Source organism: Pleurodeles waltl, chromosome 10 (genome assembly GCF_031143425.1).
Source record: "Pleurodeles waltl isolate 20211129_DDA chromosome 10, aPleWal1.hap1.20221129, whole genome shotgun sequence".
Lineage (NCBI taxonomy): Eukaryota > Metazoa > Chordata > Amphibia > Caudata > Salamandridae > Pleurodeles > Pleurodeles waltl.
The window spans coordinates 74,420,659-74,447,853 of NC_090449.1; the positions used below are offsets into that span (position 1 = coordinate 74,420,659).

At 41.4% G+C, this 27,195-nt stretch overlaps 1 protein-coding gene across 1 annotated transcript in view; it reads left to right on the plus strand.

Moving 5' to 3' along the window:
- Positions 1 to 27,195, plus strand: part of PKD1 (polycystin 1, transient receptor potential channel interacting) — a 372,995-nt gene that overhangs the window by 144,837 nt on the left and 200,963 nt on the right. Inside the window, exons 7-12 of the mRNA XM_069209747.1 lie at positions 343 to 557; positions 3,660 to 3,775; positions 13,714 to 13,843; positions 15,613 to 15,893; positions 18,680 to 19,435; positions 24,098 to 24,229. Coding sequence (XP_069065848.1) covers positions 343 to 557; positions 3,660 to 3,775; positions 13,714 to 13,843; positions 15,613 to 15,893; positions 18,680 to 19,435; positions 24,098 to 24,229 — 1,630 coding nt within the window. The remainder of the gene's footprint in view (positions 1 to 342; positions 558 to 3,659; positions 3,776 to 13,713; positions 13,844 to 15,612; positions 15,894 to 18,679; positions 19,436 to 24,097; positions 24,230 to 27,195) is intronic.

Sequence of the window (27,195 nt, forward strand, 5' to 3'; positions counted from 1 at the left end):
ATTCACAGTAACACAAGTCACTCATTTACATAGAGTGGAAGCGAGATCCCTGCCCTTCTGAGTAACATAAGTCACACAGTCAAAAGGAATAAGCTATTGCTCCCTCTTTGTGCAATTTAGAATAATCCATATCTTATAGCCTGTGTTGTCATGTGCCATACTTCTACATTTCACCTGAAGGGAACCAAATCACAGGTTTTCTACATGAAACCCATAAAGTGCATTTGTAACTTTGGATAATATATAATCTATTAAAGTTAACATTAGATCAACGTTTAGGCACATTGTGGGTTCCTTGCTGTTCTCTTCCTCAACCCTTTTCCCTCTCACTTTTTTTCCCAGCGGTCTCAGTGTGTGGATCCGGTTTAATGATTCATTGCGTGGCGACAATGCTCCGGGAGGAGACGGCTTAGATCTGGAAAGCTGCCAGAACTGGCTACCGGGAGAGCCACATCCTTCTCAGGCAGACCGCTGCGTACGGATGGGACCCAAGGCCCAGTGCAACACCGACCTCTGCTCATCTAAGCAGAACTATGTTTGTGAATACAAACCAGAAGGTAAAATTGCCAGCTGGCACCATATTCAGTTTGGCAGTGAAGATGAACATGTAGCTCCATAGCACAGGGATACAGTGTTGCCTATCTTGAATTCTGTTGTTCTTGTAACCCAAGGCAACCAGATTCCAACAGGTTGTTAAAGGAAATCTAATACCTGAGGGTACTGTGACACCAATCCATGTACAATTGTCTGCCACAATTCACATAGCACTCTCAAAGTTGTGCGAGGGAACCACAAACCCATGCACAACTGGGTGCCACAAAATGTGAAATACTCTACAACACTGTGTGAGGGGTCATCCAGCCAGTAAACAAATGTGTGTCATAACTACAAAGTGCATCTTGTCACCATCTACAATCCAGTGTGGGTTCATTTAAAAAACAAAAAAATCAAAGGCTTTGAATCTCTGAAATAGATTTGGTTTAGCCCTGAAGTTGTGGACTCAAGACCCCATTATGGTAATTGGTACTTTAGTGTGCTTTTGTACGGAATGTTTGGCTACAGCAGAGTTTTAGAACCAGAGGGAGGTGCTGCAAAATTATGATTTAATCATATTATTAAACACTTACAGTATATTGTTGTCTGCTGCTGACGACTGACATTCCACATTAAGCATTCACACATTTCATCTAGGAAACCTTCAGGAATGAACAGTTGTATTGTTCTTTCCAGTGGCTCTGACCTTTGACAACTTCTGCAGAGACCAGAAATTAACTCCTATCTAATGATTTTGTCAGTGCAAAACATTCAGCTTATTATTGTTGTTGTTTAACACAAAACAAGCAAATGACAGTTTCAATATCCTAAAAAAGGCTTATGTTATTGGAATGGTTTAAAGTGGTTATTCTAAAACCCCAGTTTGTTATAAAAACATTTATAAGGATTCAGTAGTTCCCAAACTCTGTAAATATTAACATTCAAAGTAGGGCACCATAGAATCACACATTTAGGTGTTTCCGTTTAGGTCCACGGGTTTCTCAGGCTTGTAACTTATAGAGATAGTACCATGTTTCCACTTATAGTTCTAGAGAGAAGCAATTTTTAAGGAAACATACTTAGATGTTTAGAAAGTAATCATTTTTATCAATATCCCTCATTATTTCAAACATAAGTTGCTTGTGACTTGGCACTTCATTTTGCACTTATTGGATATAATGTAAGTGAGCCACAGGACTTTTATATAATTTGATTGCATTTTTACCTGATGATCTTCAAATGTGAAACCTATTGAAAGACATCTATTTTGAGGTGGTACAGTGTGTATTATTTGTTAAGCAAAGCTTCTAATGAATATCAACAGCTGTCTGTATGAAACGTAGTCAAGCATTAAGTAGGTCAAAGACAGGCTGTTTTTATTTTTTGGGCAAAAGGTTGAAATTCCTGATTGTACCTGCATATTTGAAATATATTTGATGATTGCAGTGTGTTGGGCACACTTCTAATATTGACATTCATCCAATGATGGTGATTAAACACATTGAGAATTCTTCAGAAATTCAGATGAAATACACTTCCATAGAATACTCAGAGTCTAACAATAAGGGTAATGCGATGCTTGCCCATGCTAAGTTGGCATTCCTTAAAAAGTTGTGTTGGGATGCACTTTCATATAAATGGAGAATTCACCTATGATGTTGCATATGTCCAGTAAGAAGTGATCATAGTAATGAGATGCATCTCTTTGTAAGTTGGAGATTCATTCATTGATGAGATGCTCTGCTGATGACGGCAGATATTAGATGCACTTTAATATAATATAGTGAATCTACAAAGCAGGTGATAAAATGCACTGCCTTGCAATGTTGAGATTCACATTTAGATTAGTTAGACTTCTTTGTGCTATTGAGGCTCATCTCTTGAAAGTGACAGCCATTGTGATATATACAGCAGTTTATTTTTATATTTCACTGATGAGAAAGTGGGATGCACATCCATCCTTATGATACTGGCATGATTCTATAATTGAGAATACAAGCACCTCGATGTAATGTTAAGACTGATTCTATGATGGCAATGAGATATATTTCCATAGCATAGCATAGATTCATTTGTTTATGGGATGTTATTTACATCATATTGAAATTCCATCAATGATAACAGCATGATACACCCTTATACTAAACTGAAATTCCACTTATTATCCACATAATTTTCTAATTTCTGGGATGATGGTGGTGAGTTGCACTTCCATGCAGTATTGCGATCTTACCAATGATGGTAAGAGATGGGTTTTCTTCTAATTTTAGGATTCCACTAATTTTAATAGTCACATTGAAAAAATCTTGCAATTCTTCAAATGAAGAAATGACCTCTCATAATATTGTGCTTCTGTCGTTTATTAGAGTCTGTTCTGTAATATAGTAAGATTCCTCAGATAATGGAGATGAGGCACACTTCTATCAAATATTGGAATTTTTTCTTAAATGAGATGCATGATTTGAAAATCCCTTTGATAATGCTGACAAGACACACGTCTATATGCTATTAAAATTCTTTAAGATAGCGATCAGATGTACTTCCATATAATATCAAGACCCCTCTTCTGAGGAGATGCTTTTCTTTTTGTATTGAGATATATAGTTCCATAATATTCAGATTCCAGCAGTGATGGTGACAAGATGCTTATTCCCATTATACTTAGATTTCTCCGTAAATAAGGCGAACGTCTGTATATTTTTAAGATTCTAGGTATTATGTTGATAAGATACACATCCAGACAATATTGTGAGTCTTATGATTAAGAAAAACTCATCCATATCATACAGAGAATTTCCCATTGATAAGGCACACTTCCACATAAGATTGAAATTTCAGAGATAATAACATATAATTTCATGGTAGTTTGAGATATCAGATTACAATGGTGCTATAAGGCATTTGCATGTGAATATATTATGCCATTCAGTAGCTTGTTACAGATTACATGCTGTTGATATTCCTCTTCCCAGAATGATATTCATCTTGCTAGGAAGGGGTTTGCTCACAATCAAGAGATGAAATCAACTGGAAAGTACTTCTGGCTTATGGTGACCATAAAAAATGTGTCTATTGTACGCAATTTAATTTCTACAAAGCTTGGTTTTACCCCCTTGATATTTCAGAGTTCCAGTGGAATGCAGAATACTTCATGGCCGGAAATCCGGTTTTTGGAACACAGGATATATTGCAGAATTTGACAAAAACAAACAACATATCCATCCCGGCGGAACTTGTGGAGGTAAAAATTCTTGTATATGTCCCCGAGTTTGTGCCCTTTCAATAGGTAGAAATTACCAATTAATAGATGTTATCTTCTCAATGCTGGTTCTCTTTGTTGTTCAAACTCCAGAAGCATTTCCTTATGTAATATGAGAGGAGTTCATGGCACATGCTGTGGACTCTTATTTATAGCTTGTCACTACTTCATCTCCACCTCTCACCATTCATCACCACCAGGAACTTTCTCATTAACTTCTTCAATAATAACACTGGCTGCATTCATTTACACAAATAATGTTCCATCTCATTCTGGCAGCATCCCAAGTCCCTAATACTTTAATATCTACAACATGCTGATAATATTTGTCCTTTATCTTGGTGCATACACTACTAATGTAACTATTAGCCTGATGAAATACATTTGTAACTTGTGTTTCACCCACATCCTCACATTTACAAGTTCACTTAAGCAGCATCTAATCATTGTGAATATACCAACTTTGATCCCAATTGAGATCCTTTTGTCAGTTCATCCCTCTGTCCATTCCAATGCCATAGCGAATGCATAGTCCTCACTTTACACTCTCACAACCAGTGAATACTGTATAGCCGCAGAGCGGTGGAAGGGAGCCCTTCTACGAGCCACCTTTTAAAAATGTGTCTATTCTGTGTAATATCTTTCCATCATCCTATTTTTAAACTCAAAAAATTGCCCATCTTGCTGTAGTCTTACTCATTCCAAAACAATTGTCTTTGGTGTAATATCCTACATATTAGACTAGACGAAATTATTTCCTTTAATATTTAATTATTTCTGCTGTAGGTTGATAACATTATTTTTAGCATTTCTTCTTCCTAGATTTACCTTTATTGGGGTGTAGGTTTGACCATCCACAGTTTTATATATAAAAGACACTATTAAGGGCATTCTTCAGATCTAGAGCTTCCCACTTCCTTTCGAACTGAGTATTCTAAGTGAGGAGGGGGGAACGCTCGGGCCATTTCATAGCATTCTGCAGAGCTATTGTAGGGATTCCTGAGCCCTGCAATTCATACTTTGTGGACTCCTATTCAGAACAACTTTGAATGTGTAAATCAATATCAGCTAATTTAAGTCTTTTACAATGCAAAACAGTATTGACTTGACAAATAAACTTTCAGAAACAGCAGAACTTCCAAAAAACAGCTGAACGCTGAAGCTGCCCAGTGAGAGAGAGAGGTAGAAGGAAGTAAAGAGACCAGAGTAGGCATATAGAGATGTAGAGGAAGGTAACCAGAGATGAGAGAAGGTGAGGTGAAAGAGGTGAGGGGAGGTAAAGAGAGAGAGATTTTTTTAATTTAACTACCACAAATTGGCTGCATTAAGGATGAGCAGGCCAAGCATGCCCAGTAGTCAAATTACAAATATCTGTTTGTTATACACCTAATTGTCAGATTAGCTGTAGGGCCTTGACAACTGGGAGTGGTGGGCAAATTGCCCTCTTAGTCTATGCCTTGAGGAGCTTTGCTCAGTGCACGATGGGAATATCACTGTACATTAAAGGAAGATGGCTGAGTGCAAACTGAAAGCTGCTTTGTGAATTGTGAAATCAAAGCTTTTTTAAAGTAAAAGACTACGTTGAAACAAACGTTTATTAGAGAATACAATGTTCTCTGCTTATTTTGATCTGAGTATCAATTATTGGTGGGATGGTGTTTTTAAGAGTTGACTTGTATGGCATGTTTCTAAACGAGCACTCAAAAGTGTTCAAATTCACTATGACCACCAATAATGAACTCAGTAGTATCTTGGCGAGAACATTTTTTTAGGTTCGAGCGCGCAAGCGCTCTGGCTCTTTTTGTAATCTCTCTGTGGGCTTTTAACCACGCCCATGTCACACCCATCAGTTTTGTTGGTTCATGGCCTTGCCTTTTAAAATTCGCTTGATTTCATTTGTGAAAGGCATGCATACGTCATGCCTTTTCCAGTGTATAGCCCTCTTTTAGCGCACTGGGCAATTACTGAAAACATACGAGGCTCCATGTTTTCCGCAGGGCTTCTAGACTACTTTTTCTTTTTATTTCCTACGCAGTGTGATCTCGCTGGGCAGTAGTTGAGCGCTTTGCATGACATCAACCCTGTTACATAGATAATTGCATAACTGGTGATACGTTTGACTGTGAGCGAACTTCTGTTTCCTTTTGTGTGCTCCTTCATGCTCATGCTCCTGGCATGGCACTTAAAATCAGCTTTGCTTTTGTAAAACTGTATTACTTTACATTTTCAATTTATGTGGCAAGAAAAGTCCAGTTAGGACTTTACAACGCTAATATCTCTAAGTCGAACAAATGTGAGACCCATTGCATTGCAAATGCTTGTTTTCTAATGTGAGAAATGTCCACTGCATTGATTCCCAGTGGATTATTTTTTATAGTTTGCATGCCACCCTGCTTTTTTTTATGACTTTAGCCCTGGGTGTATTGTGTTCTTTTTTTCCGCTGTGTGAAAGTGAACACCACGTTGAATGATTTTTTTGAATCTTCAAAAACTGAAATAAATTCCTTACAAAAGACAAATCAGGTCTGCCTGGTAGCTTGTGAGAAAGGCCATTTCTGCAGATGGCAAAGCTTAAATCCAGATGTTTCATGAGCTCTAAATCACACATTTCTTAACATGGAAAGAAAGCCAGTAGTTGTATCCCTAGTTTACAGACTTTTTATGGGGCGTGAAGTGGGTCAGGTTGGTGTGAATTCAACATTTTTTCAAAACAAAGTTGCCTTTCAAGTTTACATCTTGTCCTGCTGCTTTTAAGATGGCGAGAACGTTGAAGTGAAATCAGATTTTTTTCCATGGATGCAGCAGACTTGCCCTTGGCATATATTGGTCCATATTCACAAGTAGATTTTGAAGTATGTAAAGTAGTTCTCCTGTGCTGCTCTTTTACACATTGTAACCTGTGCTTTTGAATTGTGCCCCAAATATCTAAAATGTGGCTATAATGAAAATACCCAGGGCCTATTCATATACAATCAGCACAAATAGAAAGGACTGTGTCCTCTTTGCACTTTTACTAATTGGAAATTTCAGTAGAGATTTACAAAGAGATGAACAAGTACGTAAAAAGAACTCCTATAGTACTACTTCCGTACTCATAAAAACTTCTGAATCAGCCCCAAGGTCTCCACATCCATATATGCCCATTTTCCCTCAAAGTAAAATTCACAATAAAAGTGTTGCCCTTGCAGCTGTTTTGTGCCTGGTGTTTTCAGATTTCTAAATGTGAATGAAGGCACAGGGAAGCTTCAACATGATTTGGTAGAGTCCTGCCCTCTTTCTGTCTGCTCAGGCCATTGCTACATCTGGCAGCGAAGAAAGGGAGAGGACCAGTAATGATCCATTACAATCCCAAATGGGCTTAGAGTGCTTAAGCTCCCGGTGTGCTTCCTAATCCACTATGCACCACTTACATTCACTATAGCCGAATGACCTGAACCTACTGAAATATTTCCATGGAAAGGTTCAGAAAAGCTTTAGCCTGACTCCACCCTAAGATCGCAAAGCTGGTTACACCCATGATATTCTTGGCTGTGGCCGTGTAATAAAGCAGAGCTGTCTGCGAAGAGCAGCCAACATTTCAAAGCTGTTCTGTGGGGCATTTTGACATAAGGCTTCATAAGATCCGTGAGTGAAGAAGAGAACACTACTGTTTTAATTTTCAATACTTAAAATCTCTATGCCATGACAGCAAATACAGTTGAGAAGGTCAGAAACATGCAAAACCCGTGCAATCCTGAGGGACTGCATTGCTGTGTAAGGTGTTTACCTAGAAGCCATCTTTCAAAAACTCTGCCACAGATGGAAGTAAAAAATACATAAGGCCATAGGACACTCAGCAGATGTATTCAGCATCACTGGCTACTTCATCTCTACATACCTTGCATGCTGCACCCATTAGGTACTTCTTTTCCTCTGAACGAGTGCGGCTGGAAAATGTGCTGTGGTTCTGTTCACAGATTGTGGTCCCACTACTTTTTGTGGGTGATTTTATTATCTAGTCGGTTATTTTTCCCAGCAAGCACCTAATTTTGTAGCATTTTCTATTATGCCAAAATTGCTTATAAGAACTAAGGATTTAGTCTGAGAATTCTTTGGGTGGATAATGCTCAGGTCTATGTCTCTTGCCCGGTGCACTGGGACACTGCGAGCCATTGCAAATTCAGTACTCAGATCGCAGGCAGCTCCATGACAAAGGTCTTGGGAGCATCATGAGAGATACACAGGAGAACTTCCAATGGAGCCTTGAACAGTGTGTTAGACACCAGATATCTGTAATTCTGTTGACCTCATTCTAGGTAACATGCTCGCTCCATTCTTTAGTCGTCACACAATGTCCCGCAAACAATGTGACAAAGTTCCTTGAGAAACTTTCTTGCTGGAGCAAATACTAAGAACAACTTAGAAGGACTCCTACTGACTTGATTCATTAGGTTCCTTGTAGATCACAGGCTTAGGAAGGGCTGTAGACCAGTCTCTGATTGCACCTCCCTTAGTTATCTCATTCTTAAGATGGTTTGACAAGACTAGGACTCCGGGACTTGTGTATTCTTCCAGTATTTTAGTACCAAAAGAAGTAAGATGGACTCCATCTCATTCTCCCATAGAACTGGAATGTATCCACTGAAGATGGAGGAAGGGTAACTTTGTCTGAAATTCTTTGCTGACCCCTTTTTCATATCATTCTAAAAGCAAAAGCCTCCCCCCACATTTGGTGAACGCTAGATCTTAACTGAGGAAGTGTGCCTTTTGTGATTAGGTATAAATCCATTTAGTTGTTTTAGAGAAACTAAAGTTAAAAATAAAATAGCGATATCTGGCGCCGCCGAATTCCCAAAGTAAACAAACAACAAAATAAGGTATTCTGAACCCACATGAGTGAGACCGGCCCCTCGGAACTAAACAGCAGTGTTTGGCTAGAGAGCTGTTGCGGTCGCCATTACAGAACGTAGGTATCAAGATAACCTGACCACCCATCCCTTGTGGCGGTGACGTCCCAGAGGTAACCTTCCTTGGACCTAAATTAAAGAAAATATATATTTTGGGGTTATCACAGTCCTGCATGACTCCCATGGGTGCCAGCACAGCCCTTTGAACTCCTGCATGCGTACCTTGGGACGGGTAACAAAAACACATTTAAAAAAGGCAGATATGGGCTAGAGATCTGTGAGGTGTTGTTGCCCGCCTGTGGGGATCTGGCCACCTGCTGCGGTTTTTGCACAGGGCCTAACTGCAGGCCAAGCACTGCAGCCAACCCCATGCTGCACACAACAGAAGGTAGTGTGCGGCCGGTGGTTGGCCTCCCTCACATAGATGAAGGCACTGGGACTAGCCAATGGCCAGATCCTGCCTCCAACAGTTTGGCTGTTCACAGTAGGGTTTTGGTCGCCCGCAGGGAGTTGGGGGTAGGGCAGTGGCCGTAGTCCAGACACTGCGGCCAGACACCCCCCTGCCAAAAGCCAAAGTTTAAAGTGGAGTTATGCAGGCCTTCTAATAATAGATAAACTAGCATTTGAAAACCAAAACACACTGAAATTCACCAGTTATAGTAACTGACGTAAACACAACTTGCACCTCTGTGATGCACTGCTTGTGACCTCACTTGTTACATCACTGATGCCATCTGAAATCTAAGGTGGTGTAGGTAGTGCAGGTTATACTTAGGTCATTACATCTGAATTTGCTTGCACAAAACCATAGAAAATCAGCAGTTATTGTTATGGTTAGTTCAAATAACTATAACTCGCACCGCTACCAGGCACAGTTTTCTCCTAAGTAATTTCACTGCAAATGTTACATTGATATTATAAATGATGCTATCAAAGATGTCATGAATGATGTAATATGTGGGGTAATTAGCAGTGCATGGTGAGTGTGCAAGTTATAGTTATCTTATGGCACGAGTTATAGTTATTTCAGCAAACCATAACTATAACTGCTGAATTACTATGGTTTGTGCGAGTAAATTCAAATCCTAACTATAACGTCCTTGTAACCTTTATTTTTTAAGTGAATTTCTATGTTTTTTTTTAAATTCTATTTCCTAACTATAATGTCCGTGTGACCTTTGTTTTTTTCTATGTTTTTTTTAACGTAAAGTAATTTTAATTACTATACACTAATCCAACCACTGCCGATCACGGCCTTTGGCGGGGACTGGCTGCAGGATCTGTCCTGTGGCCAGGCTTTGCGACCAATCCTCTATGACTACCCAACCCCATGCCACACAAGGCCTTAGGGGTTTGGCAGCAGGGCCTGGGACCAACCCCTTATAACCACCGAACCCATGGCTGTGCAATGCAGGGGTTGGCTGCATGGCCTGGTCTGCAGCCAGGCCATGCAGTCAACCCCCTATAACCACCCATCGCTGCATGCATAAGTCTCTGAGTGGGTCTGTGAGTGTATGCATGAGTACCTCAGTGGGTCTGTCAGTGGGTGCATGGGTCTCTAAGTGGGTCTGTGACTGGTGCATGAGTGTGTCTGTGAGTGGGTGCGTGAGAGTCTGAGTGGGTCTGTGAGTGGGTGCGTGAGTGCATGAGAGTGTCTGTGAGTGGGTGCATGAGGGTCTGAGTGGGTCGGTAAGAGGGTGCATGAGTGTCTGAGTAGGTCTGTGAGTGGGTACATGAGTCTCTGAGTGTATCTGTGAGTGAGTGCTTGAGTTTCTGAGTGGGTCTGTGAGTGAGTGCATGAGTCTCTGAGTTAGTCTGTGAGGGTGTGTGTGAGCCTGAGTGGGTCTGTGAGTGGGTGAGTGAATAACTGAGTGGGTCTGTGATTGGGTGTATGAGTCTATGTGCACCTGAGTGGGTGTGTAAGTGGATGCATGAGTGCCTGGGTGGGTCTGTGAGTAGGTGCATGAGTATCTGAGTGGGTCTGTGAGTGAGTGTGTGTGTGAGTGTCTGAGTGCCTCTGTGAGTGTGGTGTGTGCATGACTGTCTGAGTGGGTGGGTGGTTGGGTGTGCCAATGTTTTTATGTTTCTTCTTTTTTCCCCCCAATATTCGTGAATATCGCAGCAACGGTACACAGGGGACCGTGCTAGGCATCGCAGCGGATTTGCGACTATCCATGCCATGAGAAAAAAAAAACGAATGGGTGCATGTGTATCTCAGTGGGTCTGTGAATGGGTGCATGATTGTCTGGCTGGGGCTCTGAGTAGGTGAATGAGTGTCTGAGCGGTGTGAGTGGGTGTGTGAGTGGCTGAGTGGGTCTGTGTGTGGGTGCATGAATGTATGAGTCTGTGAGTGGGTGTGTGATTGTCTGAATGGATCTGTGAGTGGGTGTGTGAGTGTGTCTTTGACTGGGTGTATGAATGTTTGAGTGGATCTGTGACTGCATGCATGAGTTTCTGAGTCAATCGGTGAGTGGGTCCCAGAGTGTCTAATTGGGTCAGTGAGTGGGTGCGTCAGTGTCTAAGTGGGTCTGTGAGTTGGTGCGTCAGTGTTTGAGTGGGTCTGTGAGTGGGTGCATGAGGGTCTGAGTGGGTCTGTGAGTGGATCCATGAGGGTCTGAGTGGGTCTGTGAGTAGGTGGATCTGTGTCTGACTGGGTATTTGAATGGGTGCATAATGGTCTGAGTGGGGCTGTGAGTGAAGGAATTAGTGTATGAATGTCTGTGAATTATTGTTTTTTTTTGCCGATATTCACAAATTCATTGCGACGTTGCATGGTGGGTCACCCTGAGCATAACAACATATTTGTGAATATCATGCGTTGTCAAAAAAAACCTTTATATCACATTCCTGGGGTCAGGTTACCTCCACCCTGACCCCATATATCCCGTTTTCTTTTATTTTTCAGACCTGGGGACTGTGTCCCATTACCTAAAATGATGGCACGTGGGAATTAACATGGGAAACAAATGTTTTTTACCACTCCTTTTTCTCGGCCTCTGCTTGACGGATCACCCTGAAACTTCCCATGCGTGGCCTTTGCCCTGCAGCCAACCCCATAACCACTCAACCACCCAACTTCGGATTTCGCCCAGCTGGGTTGGGAGCAGGAGCTTTTCTGTTAAAGCTCCCACCTAGATACAGCACCGCTCTTGGTATTTTATAAAAACTTTTCAATGGATCCGCAGCGGCGCCTGCCAAAAATGAAAAACAAAATGTTTTTTTGCTTCTGGGGGGGGTGCTAGGGGGTGAGGGTGACTCTACCCTGGCCCCTTTTGTTTTTTCATCATTTTGTCTAGGTACTCAGCTGAAGCTGAATGCCAACATGGCTGCCAACACTTCCTTGTTTAAGTGCAGCCAATCAGATAGCACGAGATCGGGAGGGTTCATGGGGCCTTCACTTCCCTATATATAAAATGTGTTTTTTCTTTAATATATTAAAAACTTCTAAATTGATTTACACCAAATAACAAAAAGGGCGCTTCCTGGACCAAGAGCTACCTTTCTGCCAAGTTTAGTGTAATTCGGTCCAGTGGTTCGGGCTGTAGTCGTGTTCAAAATCCCTATGGGGATTAACATGGGAAATGCACCTTTTTTGAACCCCCTTTTTCTCAGCCCCCACTTGATGGATCACCCCAAAACCAGTAAGCGTCAGATTTTTTGGGAAAAATTTGTGAAGATTCATTAAGCAGCACCAAAGATATAGGGAAGTAAGAAACACTTTTTCTATAGAAACTAGGTCCTAAATATAACTATCTACTGATGACCACCATATATATATATATATATATATATATATTTTTCAAAACAATGCGGCCAAGAGCAGCAACGTGCTCTACAGTTGGTGCGGAGCACGAGGGCCGACAGTGCCCTCAATTAATTGTTTGAGCAAAAATTGTGGCAACGCACTCCATTAAGGATTAATCCTTCATTCTTAAGTTTATTCAGTGCAAAGAAAACAACGTGTTTCGACTAAACAGTCTTCTTCCTGGTTTGTGAATGAAGAATGAATCCTTAACGGAGTGCGTTGCCACAATTTTTGCTCAAACAATATATATATACATATATATATATATATATATATATAAATAAACCAGCTACAAAGAGACGATACACGCATGCAGGAGGAGATTTTGGGTAGTTTATTGCACCAACGAATAGCCCCTGTGGCTCCTTGGTGCATATATATTGGTGTTTATCAGTGTCTGCAGTCGCGCCTGACATTGCGCCACCCCCACCTGGGACTATAGATTGTGGCAACCTATATATATATATATATATATATATATAGTAAAAATAATTGGATGTGGATTTAAGAGCAGTCAAGCTATACTTGCCTATATATAATAAAATCTTGACCAACGTTAAATTGGTAGTTGGTGTGGTTTATTCTACATTTTTGCAGGTCGAAATTTCACCCACATTTTTTCAACATATAATCCATTCCCCGACCCAAGATAATTTCTTGACACATTGTAATGCTTCTGTGACAGGCCAATTAGTAATGAGTCCAACCTTACACTGATGGACGATAGCACGGATTACAGGCTATTGCTGCCACCACCAGGTGCTACGTTTCTTTTAATCTGGCACTTCTTTCAGAAAACGTCAAGAAATTCCTGTCATCAATGGGACGTGCTGTTCATCCCATTTCTGTGTGGCAATCCCTATTCTGTTTACTGCTATCACCAAACCATTATTCCTTTCTCTTACATGCCAATCATGATTATCTTGACCACTACCTACAAATCCTTAAGATCCTCAATCCTCACAATTAATCACCCTTTCCTCACTTTGGCAATATTTTTTCTTACTTTTGCCTTACAGTAAACCAAACTCTATCCCTTTTCCCTGCTCAATTATTCTTGCCTCCTGCCGTCCTGTTTTAAGACGCATATAGTAGAAATCACCCCCAGCTTTACAGAGAGCCAAAACAGCTGATATTCTTCCCCACCATGCACAGCTAGCAATATGACTTACTTCATATGTTGAGAGATTTGCAGTTGGTGCATTTATAAAGTCTGTGTCTGTTTCCAGGTCATGCTATTTCCCAACATCAGCTTCACGCAGGAGGTATCTCTCACAGCCTTTGAAATTGTCACTCAAGATCTGCTGCAGCCAACACAGATGAGATTCCAGGTGTATGCTGTAAGGTGCGAAGAAGAAGGTAAGTCTACTTACTTTGTCAGTTGTGTCCTTTGGGCAAATTATCCAAAGAAGATATTCCAGTCCCAAGGTGATGATACCTAAGTTCTTGATTGAACTTAAAGTTGGCTGTATTTTTAAATGGAACCTAATTCTTGTACAAATTAATTGATGATTTGTGTTGGAAATGGCCAATTTGTATCTACCTCCTGGCTACCAGGTGCATGGCCTGTGTCTTAAAATGCTTGAAAATGTCAATTGGATCATTTGCTACTGCGTTCATGAAATTATTAGCATACCGTCTGTTGTTCCCTCTTAATACCTGCAGATTTCATGACTCGTTTCATGTCCTTATTTAAGAATACTTCTCAGGATCCATTGCCACAGTATACAGATAAAAATCTAGAGCCGTTATTATTAGATGTCAGTCCTAAATATGACGTTCAATAGATCAGACATCATTTAAGGACCTCTGTGGAATTCAATGGGTCAGGACGGCTGTAACCCAAAAGAACCATGTAAGACAAATGTGCCCAGCTTAATGTGCCTCCTTTCTGGTGCATTTTCACTGCAAGACTCCTGATGCGCCTTGTCCAAAAAGCAGGCCAGCTTCGTTGTTGCTATCATCAAAGTAGACTGTATCAGGAACTTTCATATGTTTATCCCCCATCATATCTAGTTTTCTAATGTCTTCAATACCTGCTTGGTTCTTCTGACATATATTACATGCTCTACTTAAAGGTGGCCCAGGTTCCACAGTGTTACTCAGCTGTGTACACACCCAAAATCAACCACTTGGGTTTTATTTGTGTAATGCATGAGTCCTTATGCTTGTACTCCAGGATGAGTACCTTAAAGCTATTAGTACTAATAACTTTGTATTGTATGATTTCTATTGAAGCCCCTGTCATGAATACTGAATTCTAATTCTGTTTTTTTGCTGCAACAGTGGGACAGAAAAGTTGTTTCCCACTACTGCTACATCATAATGGAATTCCAGACGGTTCTGACAGAGCTGTTGGAGAGCTCGTCAGCGCAGTGCTTCAATGGAGAGCTGAGAGCACAGCTTTGGGAAGGGAGGAGGAGGGAAGGCCTAGATGACATGAGGCCGTGCATATATTTTTTTCATATGGGGCAGGGAGGCGAGGCCATGTTATGTATGGCTTTCCTATTACTCTTCTGTTTCTGCTTGCAGTTGAAAGCAAGAGCAGACAATTTTATGGATCCTACATAACATAAATTATAGAGCGGTAGAAAGTGAATAACACAGATGTTTTTCTCCTCAGGGATCTGACTGACATCCCAGAAAACTCGAGCTTCACTTTGGATATCTCTTTGATGTTGCACAGAATCCACTTTTGAAAAACATCCCCATTGTTCACCATTACTCATCTATAATTCTTTAGGTTTTTGTCATATTGTTGCTGCTGTCTTGTCGTTGCCATTTTGGTTACCCAGATGCCATTCCAGACCACTGACTAACCTTTCCCCATCTTTATAAATCCTATCTTATAATGCACATAAGGAGAGCACGATCCCTTCTCTAAATGAGTGTTCAGCCTGGCACACTACTGACCTGCTAAATATCTGTATTTTTTTCTGCCCAATTCCTTAGTTCCATGCTTATTGCAGAATGGTTGTATGTTTTTCTGTTATCTTTTTGGATCATTTAAGCTAGTGATGCTACTGCTTGAAGTCTTATGAGTGAACGTTAACTCTGCAGAGGTATTCTTGGTTGCATAATGCACTTACATTTCATTATAATTTCTTTTATATGCTTCCTTTTTACAGGATATGAGGAGGAGGAGGGATCTGCCACACATGATGAATTTGCCACACAGACCCCAATGTTTCCGAATACTACTAACTTGGTGTTGCTTGACTGCTTCGATGGCATGCAGTGGTGCCCTTTCACCAACACATGTGCACCCGTCGACAGTGACTGTGTCCCAGGAGAGGGTGGCAATGATTCTAACACCAGTTTCCACCACGAGAATGGAAGTCTGCCATGTTATGCCCTGGTTGCTGAATGGCTATTTGTAGTGCCTTCTGGAAAGTCTGCCAGATACTTGGTAAGATACCTTATGTTTTGCAAGATGATAAAGATATCCAGATAACAAAGTGTTCTATTGAGTGAAGATATTTTGGGTCTTTACATCCATTTATTGCTAGTTCAGTTATGGAATGCAATAGCAAAGTTAGGAAACATTGATACCAGTACAGCAAAATGAAATGTCATGGATTGTTGGCTTCAGAATAGTTGTATCCAATATCTGAAACACTATTTGCTTAAGGAGTATGCATATCTGCACCGTAACGGTAAGTCACTGTCTCTGGAAAGCTAGTTGACTGACCTTCCTTACAATAATTGGCTACATCTGCAGCTTGTGAAAGTTGTACAGGGCATTTCTACTCATACATGAGCTAAACATCAACAGAGAGATTGCAAACAGGAGACATTCTTCACGATACGGGGTTGCACCTGGGCAAGGTATTTCCCAAGTTGAGGGGACACACTAGTGGCAGCAATGTATTATACAGAAACATTACATAAAATAACATAACAAGTAGAATAACAAATAATTTCTAACATAACATAACTCAACAAGTGAAAGTGAAAGACAGCCAAGTATTCACAACATGACACTGGCTCTAAAGTAGCACATAGTGTCCCATGCAGATGTAAGGACTACAAAGGCTTGGAGGTGAAAGAAGGGGATTAGTTGAAGAAGCTCATTGGATGGAGCCATCGACAATGGTATACACGTTACTCAAAACATACAAAGTCAGTGAAATTAATCCCCACTACGAAGCAACGTAAGAGGCTGAAGTTCTTTGAGTTCTGGCTCGTACATGGTGTGCGAGAGCAGTGGAACAGGGATGTGGCCATGAGTGGAATAAAAAAACATGACAGGCTACTAAGTGTTATGCATTTGGTGAGGTTAAATGGTTTATATTCAGGCACCAAGTCACTGTGGTCATTTTAGAAGTTTACTCTCAGTTTGCAGTCTCCAATTGGGCAATATCTCCCATAAAATGTGGGCTGTGGCAGAAGTGGTGAGAGTGTTCAGCCACTGCTGACCTGGTGCATATTATGAATGCATAAGGATTTGCTGTACTAGGTGAGTACTGAGGAGGAGAGCTGGAGTGAGAAGATCATTGAGAGTTAGCTGATGGTTATAAACATGTAACAATTCAGGAATCTGTCCAAAACTGCTGACAAGCAAAGTAGCATCTCTTTGAGAAAAGTATTAATATGCGCACACATGAACAGCGTTGTTAGTACACTTACAGTGAAGGAGATCTGAAATCGGTCAGTGACTTAGCATAGACTGAAAGTTGATGGCTAAGAGAAGAATCACTGGAATGCACCGTTCACCTCTTTGTCGACAACAGTCAGAGTGATTTATTCTTTCCTTTTAATATAATCTCTATCTTGTTAAAAATTGTTGAGGAAGAATTAGGTAGAGGAATCCACTGCATGCTTAGGGATTGCACAATGTGAAGAGTTAAAGATATTTCCAAGGTATCTGATCAGAAAGACCGTCTGTTCGGGGGTAGTGAAACAGAATACACAATTGTTGAGCTTTTTGTTAATAGATTATTGTGTCTAGCTCAGAATCAAAGAAGATTGCCAAGATATGTAAAACTTTCAGGTGACCATGACATTTCACATCTGCTGTAAATAATGCACACAAGCCTTTGAAAGAAAGTCTGAGATTTACAGGGATTAATTAATACACATGCTGATTTATTATTATTATTAATAATTGGGACAACTGGTTGTCCCCTGGGACTATCACAGGTGCAGGGGTTCATAGACAGTAAGAGCTAGAGAAGAACATAGGTGGATGCCTGTCAAGTCCATATGTAGGCAATGCACAGAATAATCAACAGGAGAGGTGTTCAGTGACTAAGATGTAGTGTTTGGACTTTGGACACATGGGTTTTAATCCCAGCTTCGGGATTTTAAGTCTGATGTAGAGTTTGGAAAACCTTGTACTTGACACAAAAAACAACTTTGCTTTCGCAAAGCAAGTGTAACTGAGTTTGGAAATATAAACTCCCTATCTGCAATGCACATAAGTGTGTTGCCAGTGGTAATTTGCTGTTTCTCCTCCATTGCAACTCTTAACAGTGTGCACTAATGATTTGCAAGTGTTTTTGCACTCACAAAGAATGGTTAAAGCCTGCCAAGTCAGGTGGTAATGATTTCCAAAGGGTAAGCTGTGAAGATTCAACAAAACAGAAAATGCTTGTGTAGGCTGTTGAGGAGAAGAGACAGACTTCATGCCAATTTCATGCACCAGCTGACACTCTCTGCCTCTTTATCTCACCTTTGCAGATTGTTTTTCATCCCTGTTTTCTCAATGTGTATTTGTCATCTATCTTCTTCCTTTTTCCTCTTATGTCTTTTTCTCTCTGTTGCAATGGGTCAAAGTAGGATAAGTAAAAATAAGGGATGGTCCCCAAAAGTAAGTGGCGCTAGGCCACACCTGCAACCACCAGTTCAAATTAAGCACTGACTTACTAATATCTTAATACTTAACCTAAACCTATCCTTTAACCTAAGATTGCCTCTTAACTTATCCCTGCCCTAATCCTAAACCTCTCTTCTAGGCTTCCCTCACACCTCTCCTACCTCTGAAGTTCTTCTTTATCATTAATCTAATATGTTTTATAAACCTACTTATCTTTACTTCAGTCAATGTAATGGTGATAACTAGGTATTTGAGAAAAGGTAAAGGTAACAGACCAGGTCAAATTTACCAGGGATTTTTATGCAGAGGAAATGGTGTGCAGGATAATGGTGGTCACCCTTGCATGTTCCTATTAACATGCTTTCCCTCCTTGTCAGATCTCTTTACAGGGAGATAGCGTGCTTGTTGGGCAGAATCATACCTTTGGAATACAGCATGATGCTACTCCAGGGACATTCCTCCAGTGCGGTACTAACAAAGCCACCCAGCAGGGACAAGGCTTTTTCAGCTTCAACCACTCCAACTGGTTGGCAGACATACCCAGAGGTGGGACAGTTGGCAACTGGAAAAATGATATGGCGTGTCTTTTCAGGGTGATTTCCACTGAGCAAAGTGTGTCCCCCGTCTTTGGTGATCTACCTTATTCTGTCCTACCAAGACCAGGCCTTTACACCCTGGAAGCCAGTGTGAAGAACAATGTCTCCACAACCAACGTTTCTTGCCAGTTTCAGGTCATCTCACCAATTTCGGGTCTGCAGGTCATTTATCCACCGGTCCAGTCTGGCATCGTCTACGGTGCCAAAAACCAGACTTTCGTCGTACTGAAGATCCTTTCTGGTGGAGTGAATTCACTGGCAGTCTGGGAACAAGGCAATCAGACATCCCTGTTCCAAGAAACCTGCCCTCCAGACGTGACTCCGCTGGTCTCAGAATGCTCCAGACAGACCAACGACACCTGGTTCTCAGTGATTCCACTGAAGAGCCTTGGTGAAGGTGTGACACTGGTCAGAATCACAGCAAAGAATGTGTTGAGCTCCCAGAATATTAGCATCAGCGTCAAAGAGGAAGAGCCCATCCGGGGCTTGACTGCGCAGCCTAACCCAGAGTCCCGCGTGCTGCTGAACAATCGTGTGGTGAGTAGCGCCATCTTTTCTGGGAGATGTTTTGTTTTCATTAATTTTGGTGCCAAAAACAATAATTTTTTCCAGATGTCGAGTTAGATGCAGTGTGTGATAGGGAGTTGCTAGGGAATGAAAGCAACATAGCTAGAGGTGTGGAGGAGAAACAAACTAATAGTAGTGAAGGACAGGGAGTAGGAGCAGAGAAGTATATGGAAGTACATACAACAAAGGAGGGCAACTCAATAATCCCACAGCATCCTGGGTATGTAGTTAATGCAACAAAATTTGCTTCTACCAGGAGTACCTCTGGTAATTTGCACAACACCAATCAATGATATGAAAAGCTGACTTTAACAAGCTCACCATATACTAACAAAACCAATTATAATAGAGAAAATCGGAATAGAGGTTTCAAAATAATCCAATATACATTTCTGTTTAACTAAACAAACATTAAACAACATATATTATGCCATTATTATATAAAGATTTTAAAGGAGGAGTCAGGAACAATATTGAGCATATCACAAAAAAGTTTCTTACATTATAAATAAATGTAGAAGTCTGAACATATAACAAAAAGACGTAACAACTGAGAGTAAATCCACCAAACACTACAAAAATCACATGAAGCGGCCATAGATAAATGACATTTCGGTCCCTTTGAAGGCGTCCTTGTGAACCATCGTCACGACTAATGTGAGCTCCTAGTGAATAACTCCTTTACCTTATTGTTGAATTCACAGTGCAAAGAGATGTTTCCCAGAGAAGTTTGCTTCCTGTTAAAACTGTGAATCCAGTTGGCTCTTAGTCATATATTCCTGAGATAGAGTTATAGTTTAGGGTTAACGTGGATAGAATGGGTGGAGGCTGCCTTCACAGTAGGCTTCATGGCATGGAAAAAAAGGCAATGTGGAGTGCTTGCCTAGAAGTAGCGCAGGGTCGGGAAGTGCTTGTTGAGAAAGGAACGGTGGTCGACGGAGTGGAGGGTAATGTTTGAGTTAGTAAAGGAGAGTGTCAGTTGCTGAGGAGAGAACGATGTTAGGTTTGCCGATAAGCTACTTTTAGCACTAATATAGGATGGGTAGTGATAAGGGCTGAGAATGGATTGGTGGTAGGTTAATTGATGTTGCAGAATTACCAATACTAAAGGATGGGAGAGTGGAAGCTTCTAGAAGAGACTCTTAGTAAATTTATTGCTAGAGTAGTAGTAGCAGGATGGGGAGCAGTAAGGGTTGGACAAGTGATTGGTGGTACATTCATTGGTTGTGTTGGTAGTAATATTCGAGGTAGCAACGTAGCGAAAAGTGGTACAGACTGAGAAGGTTATGATGGTTGGGCAAGGAATTTGCATTGTGAGACAGTGTGACTAAGAGGGCCAAATAAATATAGAAAGATAAACAAACAGGAATGTAATTTCAAAACATTTGCCCAAATTGTTCAGACTGTTACGGGGCCTTTGCCGGATAAGGGCTAGCAAACTGGGGATGAGCACTATTCTCCTCCTACGTATTTAAGTGTAGATTTCACACAGACAGGTTGTTTAAACGGGAATGTCCCCTGTGTGATATATTGCTGTGTACCTCGGCCTGGCTTGACACAACTGCAAGTGAAACACGTAGCCCAATTTTGGTTCTACAGCTAAGCTAATTGAGTGTGGGAGTTGTGGTCTGGAGTGTACATGGAAATGCCATGGTCCAGAAACTGTTCTTGGACCTAAAGGGGCACTCGAAGCAAGACCTTGGAACCAACAACAGACTACTGCCCATGCCTTAGGTGATCACCAAGCGGAGGTGGCAGTTTGCTGAGTTTTGTGAATTAGTATTCCTGACCAGACCTTTTTCCTGTGCCAGAAATGTGTGCGGACTACTGTGTTATCCTTTAGTGTAACCAATAGATTCTTGCACTGATATTTCATGTACGTTGTGCATGCATATGTATATATTATAAGTGTAGCTCATACATGTCTGTGAGACTGTGCATTGTGAGTATGAATTCTAGGACAAGTGTGTTTCATTTTGGTTTGCCCCTGGGTTCGCAGGGCACAAGATGGAGGGTAGATACAGCTTTCCTGGGCAGTGGAGATGCATTGGCTGCATTCCTGTGGCTGGAAGAGGGAGACCCAGACAATCAACATAGGAAAGAAGGAGGCTTCGCTACCCAAAGAAATTCAAAGTCCTTTTAGCGAGGGGCTTCTGATGAGATTTTGGTGAAAGTTTGGGGGGGGGGTCGCAGCACATTCTGTTGTAGGTGAACATGCTTCTAAGCAGGGCCTGTCCTTTTATCATTCTTAGGTTGCTACTTCAGGAAGGCTGATGACAGCCTGGCGCAGATGCTTCACATTTCATTGTGGCAATATTTTGGACACCTCTGCTTGGAGCCAGCATTATCACTGCCTGATCCGAGAGCCAGCAGCTTGTACAAAGGTTTTGTTTGCAGTATAGCTAGAATATTACATTTTGAACAGAGCCACCCCCAAACCAGTTCCATGATCTTAGATGGTAGGTCCACATTTTCTATCTGGAAAATGAGTATAAAAGTGGGACCTAAACCACCCCACTTTGTTACACTTTCAGGTGCTTTTTGATCAAGGTTTTTTTGCTCTGCACAGTTGTCGAAGAACTGCTGTGTGTCTATCAATGGTGGTTGCATGACAGCCCATCTCAAAGAGGTGATGGAATATCACCTGAAGTCTATAACTCGGACACCCATCCGATCCTTTCCAGGAGGCCACAAGTTCATACAAAAAGCACCTATCTCCTTTAAGCCGGTGGCCGCAAATTGAGAGGACAGCACACATCTGGTCTTGGCCAGAAGACCACAATTGACAAAGATGAACACCATCTGTAATCGTTCAGGAAGTTGCAACTGTCAAAGAAAAACACCTTGATGGTCCAAGCCTGGAGGCCGCACCTACTGAAGATGAGCACCCATCTGCTTTCAGCCAGGTTGCCTGGCCAGGCAGCAACAACTACTACTAAAGATGAGGAGCACTTGTCTGCATTCAGCCAGGAGACTACAATTGTTGAATAGGAGCAGCTATCTAGTACTGGCTAGGAGGCCAAAACTACCGGAGGTGGACAGAACCTGTCTGCATTCAGCCAGAAGGCTGAAATTGCTGAAGATGAACAACCGTTGGATCCCGCCGAGAAGGCCACAAATGCCAAAGATCAACAACCTTCTTGACCTGGCCAGAGGCCACATGTTCCGAAGACAGGCTGCCTCCGAGTAGACTGCCATACTTCTCCACCCCCAGTGGTCCATGAGCAGAGTGAGGCAATCTCCCCGGTCCTATATCATAGAAAGTGACACTGAAGGTGCTCGAACAATGAGTGCACCCGCCAATGTCACACAAGCCCCATCTCTGTGAGTGGGTAAAGCAAGACGTGAGCGTGTGAGATGGAAAAGCTGAACTGACCACAAAAAGGAAAATCTGATGCACAAATGCTAACATTTATCAGTGTGATCACTTTGGGCAAGAAAGTTTTCAACTAATCCTGTGCCTGCTCTTTTACCCAAACCACCATGGACTGTGGGAGAGCTTCCTAGAATGGGGAGAGGGCTCCATAGTGGGTGTAACGCTTGCCAATTGCTCATAGATGAGCACACATCCCTGTGGCTGATCCCTATTGAACTGTGTAGTATTCAGTTTTTTCTGTGGTGACTAAGACAGACATTAAGCTGGACATTACATTGTTTTGTCTGACGTTTGACGGTTGAGTTCTGTGGTCTTGACTGCTATCCTGAGAGTCAAGTGCAGAAAGGATGTACTTGGCTTAGTAAAGAGAGCCATAATAGGATGAACTTGTTTCTGATCCATGACATCCTGGAAATAGCTGGACGTTTACTCCCATAAAGCTCAGACTTAATTCCCTGTCGATGGGGCGAATGGGCAAGGAACAGCCCTGACCTGACATTGTTCAAGGTGTAGGGATAAGAATTTCTCCATGGCGAAAAATTATTTTCACCATAGAGAAAAAAAGCTAGCATACATATGTGAATGGGCAAAATACGTGCACGTTTGCCCTTTGGAAAAAGGAATTCACAAATGGATTTCACAAGTACTCAGGGGAAAACAGCTACGTAACAGTGCTCCAGAAAATAATTATTTTTGTTAATTAAAAAAATGTAATTGTATTCCAAACAGAGTAGGAAACCTACAAGAGAAGTTTAAAATGTTATTAGGAAGTCGGGCCCACCGTGCATTCTGCACACACACATTTATGTTTTGTGAAGTAGGGGCCAGATGTATCAAAGGGTTTTACCCATTCTGTGTCTATGGGACTGTGTTTGTACCTATGGCATTTGGTCATGTGCAAAATGCATTTTTCTGCACTCCTGGCACACATAAATTGACAACAAGCATTAATCTCATCCTTACTGCTAGAAAAAATAGCTAATTTAGTTTGTATTTTTTGTCTCTATATTAATAAGAAATACACCACATATTTTTTGTTTTCAACATCTTCAATATGATGGAATCACTTTGCTCCAGCAAGTGGTCAGGAAGTAGGCAAAAGTTGCAAAATTATATTTTTATTTGTTTTATGACACATTTTTCTTCATAAAATAGGTTTAGTCTGCATAATACGTAGATTGATATGTTCATCAATTAGTCTGTAGTGTTGATCTTCATGGTTCAGAGCTAACAATCTTTCCTCCAATACCTTTCAGAGTTACCAGGCCATGGTGGAGGCCGGTTCGGATGCCACGTTCAAGTGGACAGTGGACGACAAACCGTCTTTCACCTATTACAACATCGTCTTCAACGTCATATACCAGAGTGCGGCTGTCTACAAACTCACGGTAAGCGGTATCATTGGAGCAACCTATTTCTTCCACCCTGGTGTGGGGTCATTTTTATTATTGCAGTTATGCTCCCAGCTCCTAATCGTCTCCTGTGGTAGGGTGAACCCCATTTCTGCAGCTCACTGGGTTGGAACTGATTTCTACTACTTGTTATGGCCAGTCTCATTGCAAGAGTCTACCTAGGGGCTCCACTTCATTCCTATGGTTTCTAGGGGTACTTCTATTTCATTAACCCTTGCAAAACAACTAATTCCGGCACCTAATGTGCATGGACTTCTTTTCCCTTCAGATCCAAATGACATACCTCATTTCTGCAACTGCAATCATAATCTAATTGTTGGGGCCCCTGCCCTTTACTGCAGCTTTTGAGAGGACACCACTTTCATTTCACCCCAGGAATACACCTCATTCTAGGGGGCTTCTTCTATTTTCATATTCCTTTTCTCCCCTCAAGAACTCCATATTTCTGCAGCTTCAGGGGGTGTACCGCATTCCATCTACTCCTCGTATACAGTGTATTTCAGGTCTTTCCCCATTTTTAGGTCGAGCGCGCAAGCGCTTTGACTTATTGTAAGTATTGTGGGTTTTTAGACATGCCCACATCACTCCCATCACTTTCACTCATTCATGGGGGTGCCTTTCAAAACTACCTTGTCATCAGTGGTAATTCCTTTATGTTTGTCCCGCCTTGGGGTGGTTTAAAACCACCTTGCAGACAGCCCCTGTTACGTGGATAATTGCACGATTGCTGATATACTTCAGTGCGGGCAAACTATTTTTTTTCTTTTGTCTCTCACCTTCATGCTGCAAGGTGGGCATGGCGCTCACAGGGCGAACTGGCACATCAGTGTGAACTTGATCGGCGGATTGGAGCGCTGGTCACATTGTTCACAGTTACCTAATCAGAGTCATTTCTTGTGGCTCTCCCCTTAAAACACTTGAAATTGGTAAATGCTTTATGTAAAACAGAAATCCTCAAAGCGAAAGTAGCTCTCCTGGCACAGCGGAAGAGCCGATTCTTCAATAGTCACTGTACTCGGGAAATTCGCCCCATAATGCTTTGCAAGGCATAACTTTTACAAAAAGATTTTGCTCATAACTCCGCCTGTGATTGTCCTAGGACAATGGGACAACCACCAAAACGTTCACAACAACGTGCTTTTTCTGTCTACATCATCACTGGGTCCCCACACTAGGTAAGTGGGGACCCCAGAATAATAACCCCTCCATTCAATATCTTTTAAAGCATTCTTATGGCTGGAACATTTGTTTTATAGCGGGGAATAGCTTCTGTTTTAAGTGCCTTGTTTGTAATATCATTAAAATAGGCCTGCTATCCGTGAAAATGTGTCATGCACTATTCTCTCAAGGAGCTAAACATATGGTTATACCGCATTCTTTATTACCATTTTCTTTTTGTGCAGTTATGCCCTCTAGGGGCTAACTATATAGTTACATGACCATATTTCATGCAAATGCTAATTTCATTATGGTGTTCTCTAGGGGCTGTTCTAAGCATTACAGTCATATCAACATACTAAAATATTTGTGACACGGAAACTTGCCCTGTAATGCTTTGTAGGGCATTACTTTTACAAATCACTTTTGCTCATACCTCAGCCTGTGGTGGTCCTAGGACAATGGGATCACCACCAAACGTGTACTTTCTGTCTACATCATCTCTGGGTCCCACACTAGATCAGTGGGGACCCCAAAATAATAACCCCTCCCACCATTCAGTGTCTTTTTAAGCACACTCATGGCTGGACTTTTTTTTTTACAGCTGGGAAAAGTTATGTTTTATGGGCCTTGTTTGTAATATTATTGCAATAGTTCTGCTAGCCTTCAAAATGTGAAACACACTATGCCCCCTAGGGACTAAATATATGGTTACACTGCATTATTTTCTCCCATTCTTTTTTCATGTGGTTATCCTCTCTAAGGGCTGACTGTATGGTTACATGACCATGTTTCTTCTAAATGCTATTTTTACTTTGGTGTTTTCTAGAGGCTATTCTGAACATTGTAGTCAACATACTATAGTATTCGCAGCATGAAAACTCACCCTATAATACTTTGCAGGGCATTACTTTTACAAAACATTTTTGCCGCTTGCTCAGCCTGTGGTGGTCCTCGGACAACGGGACCACCACTAAAACGTTCACAACAACATGCTCTTACTGTGGACATCACCCCGGGTTAGTGGGGATCCAAAATTATAACACCTCCCATAATTCTGCGTCTTTTAAGGTTTCTCATGGCCAGAACTTTTGTTTTACAGCTGGGAGAAGTTTTGTTTTAAAGGCCTTGTTTGTAATATTGGATAAAGGTTTATATGAGAATTGTGTTTGTTTTAATATTCTCTCCTTATTACAATTATGACTATGATGCAGGCCACCTTAACATCCTTATTACACAATGACTGTTTGAACATTCTTGATGTGTTTTGGGAATTGTGTTAGCTAGCTAACAACTTTGATGGTGGGGTGGTGAAAGTGGTATTCTATTGGAATTAGCATGGCAGATCTAAATTATCATGCTAAATGGCAACATTTTCATTTTTTGCTGCAGATAGAGAAAAAAGGTAAAGGGAAGTGCTTCAGTTATATTCAGGGCCACTGGAATTATACGGCAGGAAAAGACAAAATTATGAGGCACGGTTGACCAGTTTATGTGGCAAGAAAAGTCCAGTTATGAATTTACAATGCCAATAGCTCTAACTCAAGGAAGTGCAAGACCTATTGCATTGCAAATGCTTGTTTATATTCTAGTAGCTCGAAAGGGACCTCCTTACTTCGCAGCAGTTTCTTGAGGTGCGCCTCATTACTACTGCTCTTGTAGAGACTCTTAGGCCCATATTTATACTTTTTTAGTGCCGCTTTTTGCGTCAACAAATGACGCAAATGCAGCGCTAAAAAAGTATAAATATGGGCCTTAATTCCTGTAAGATAATTGACACCTCC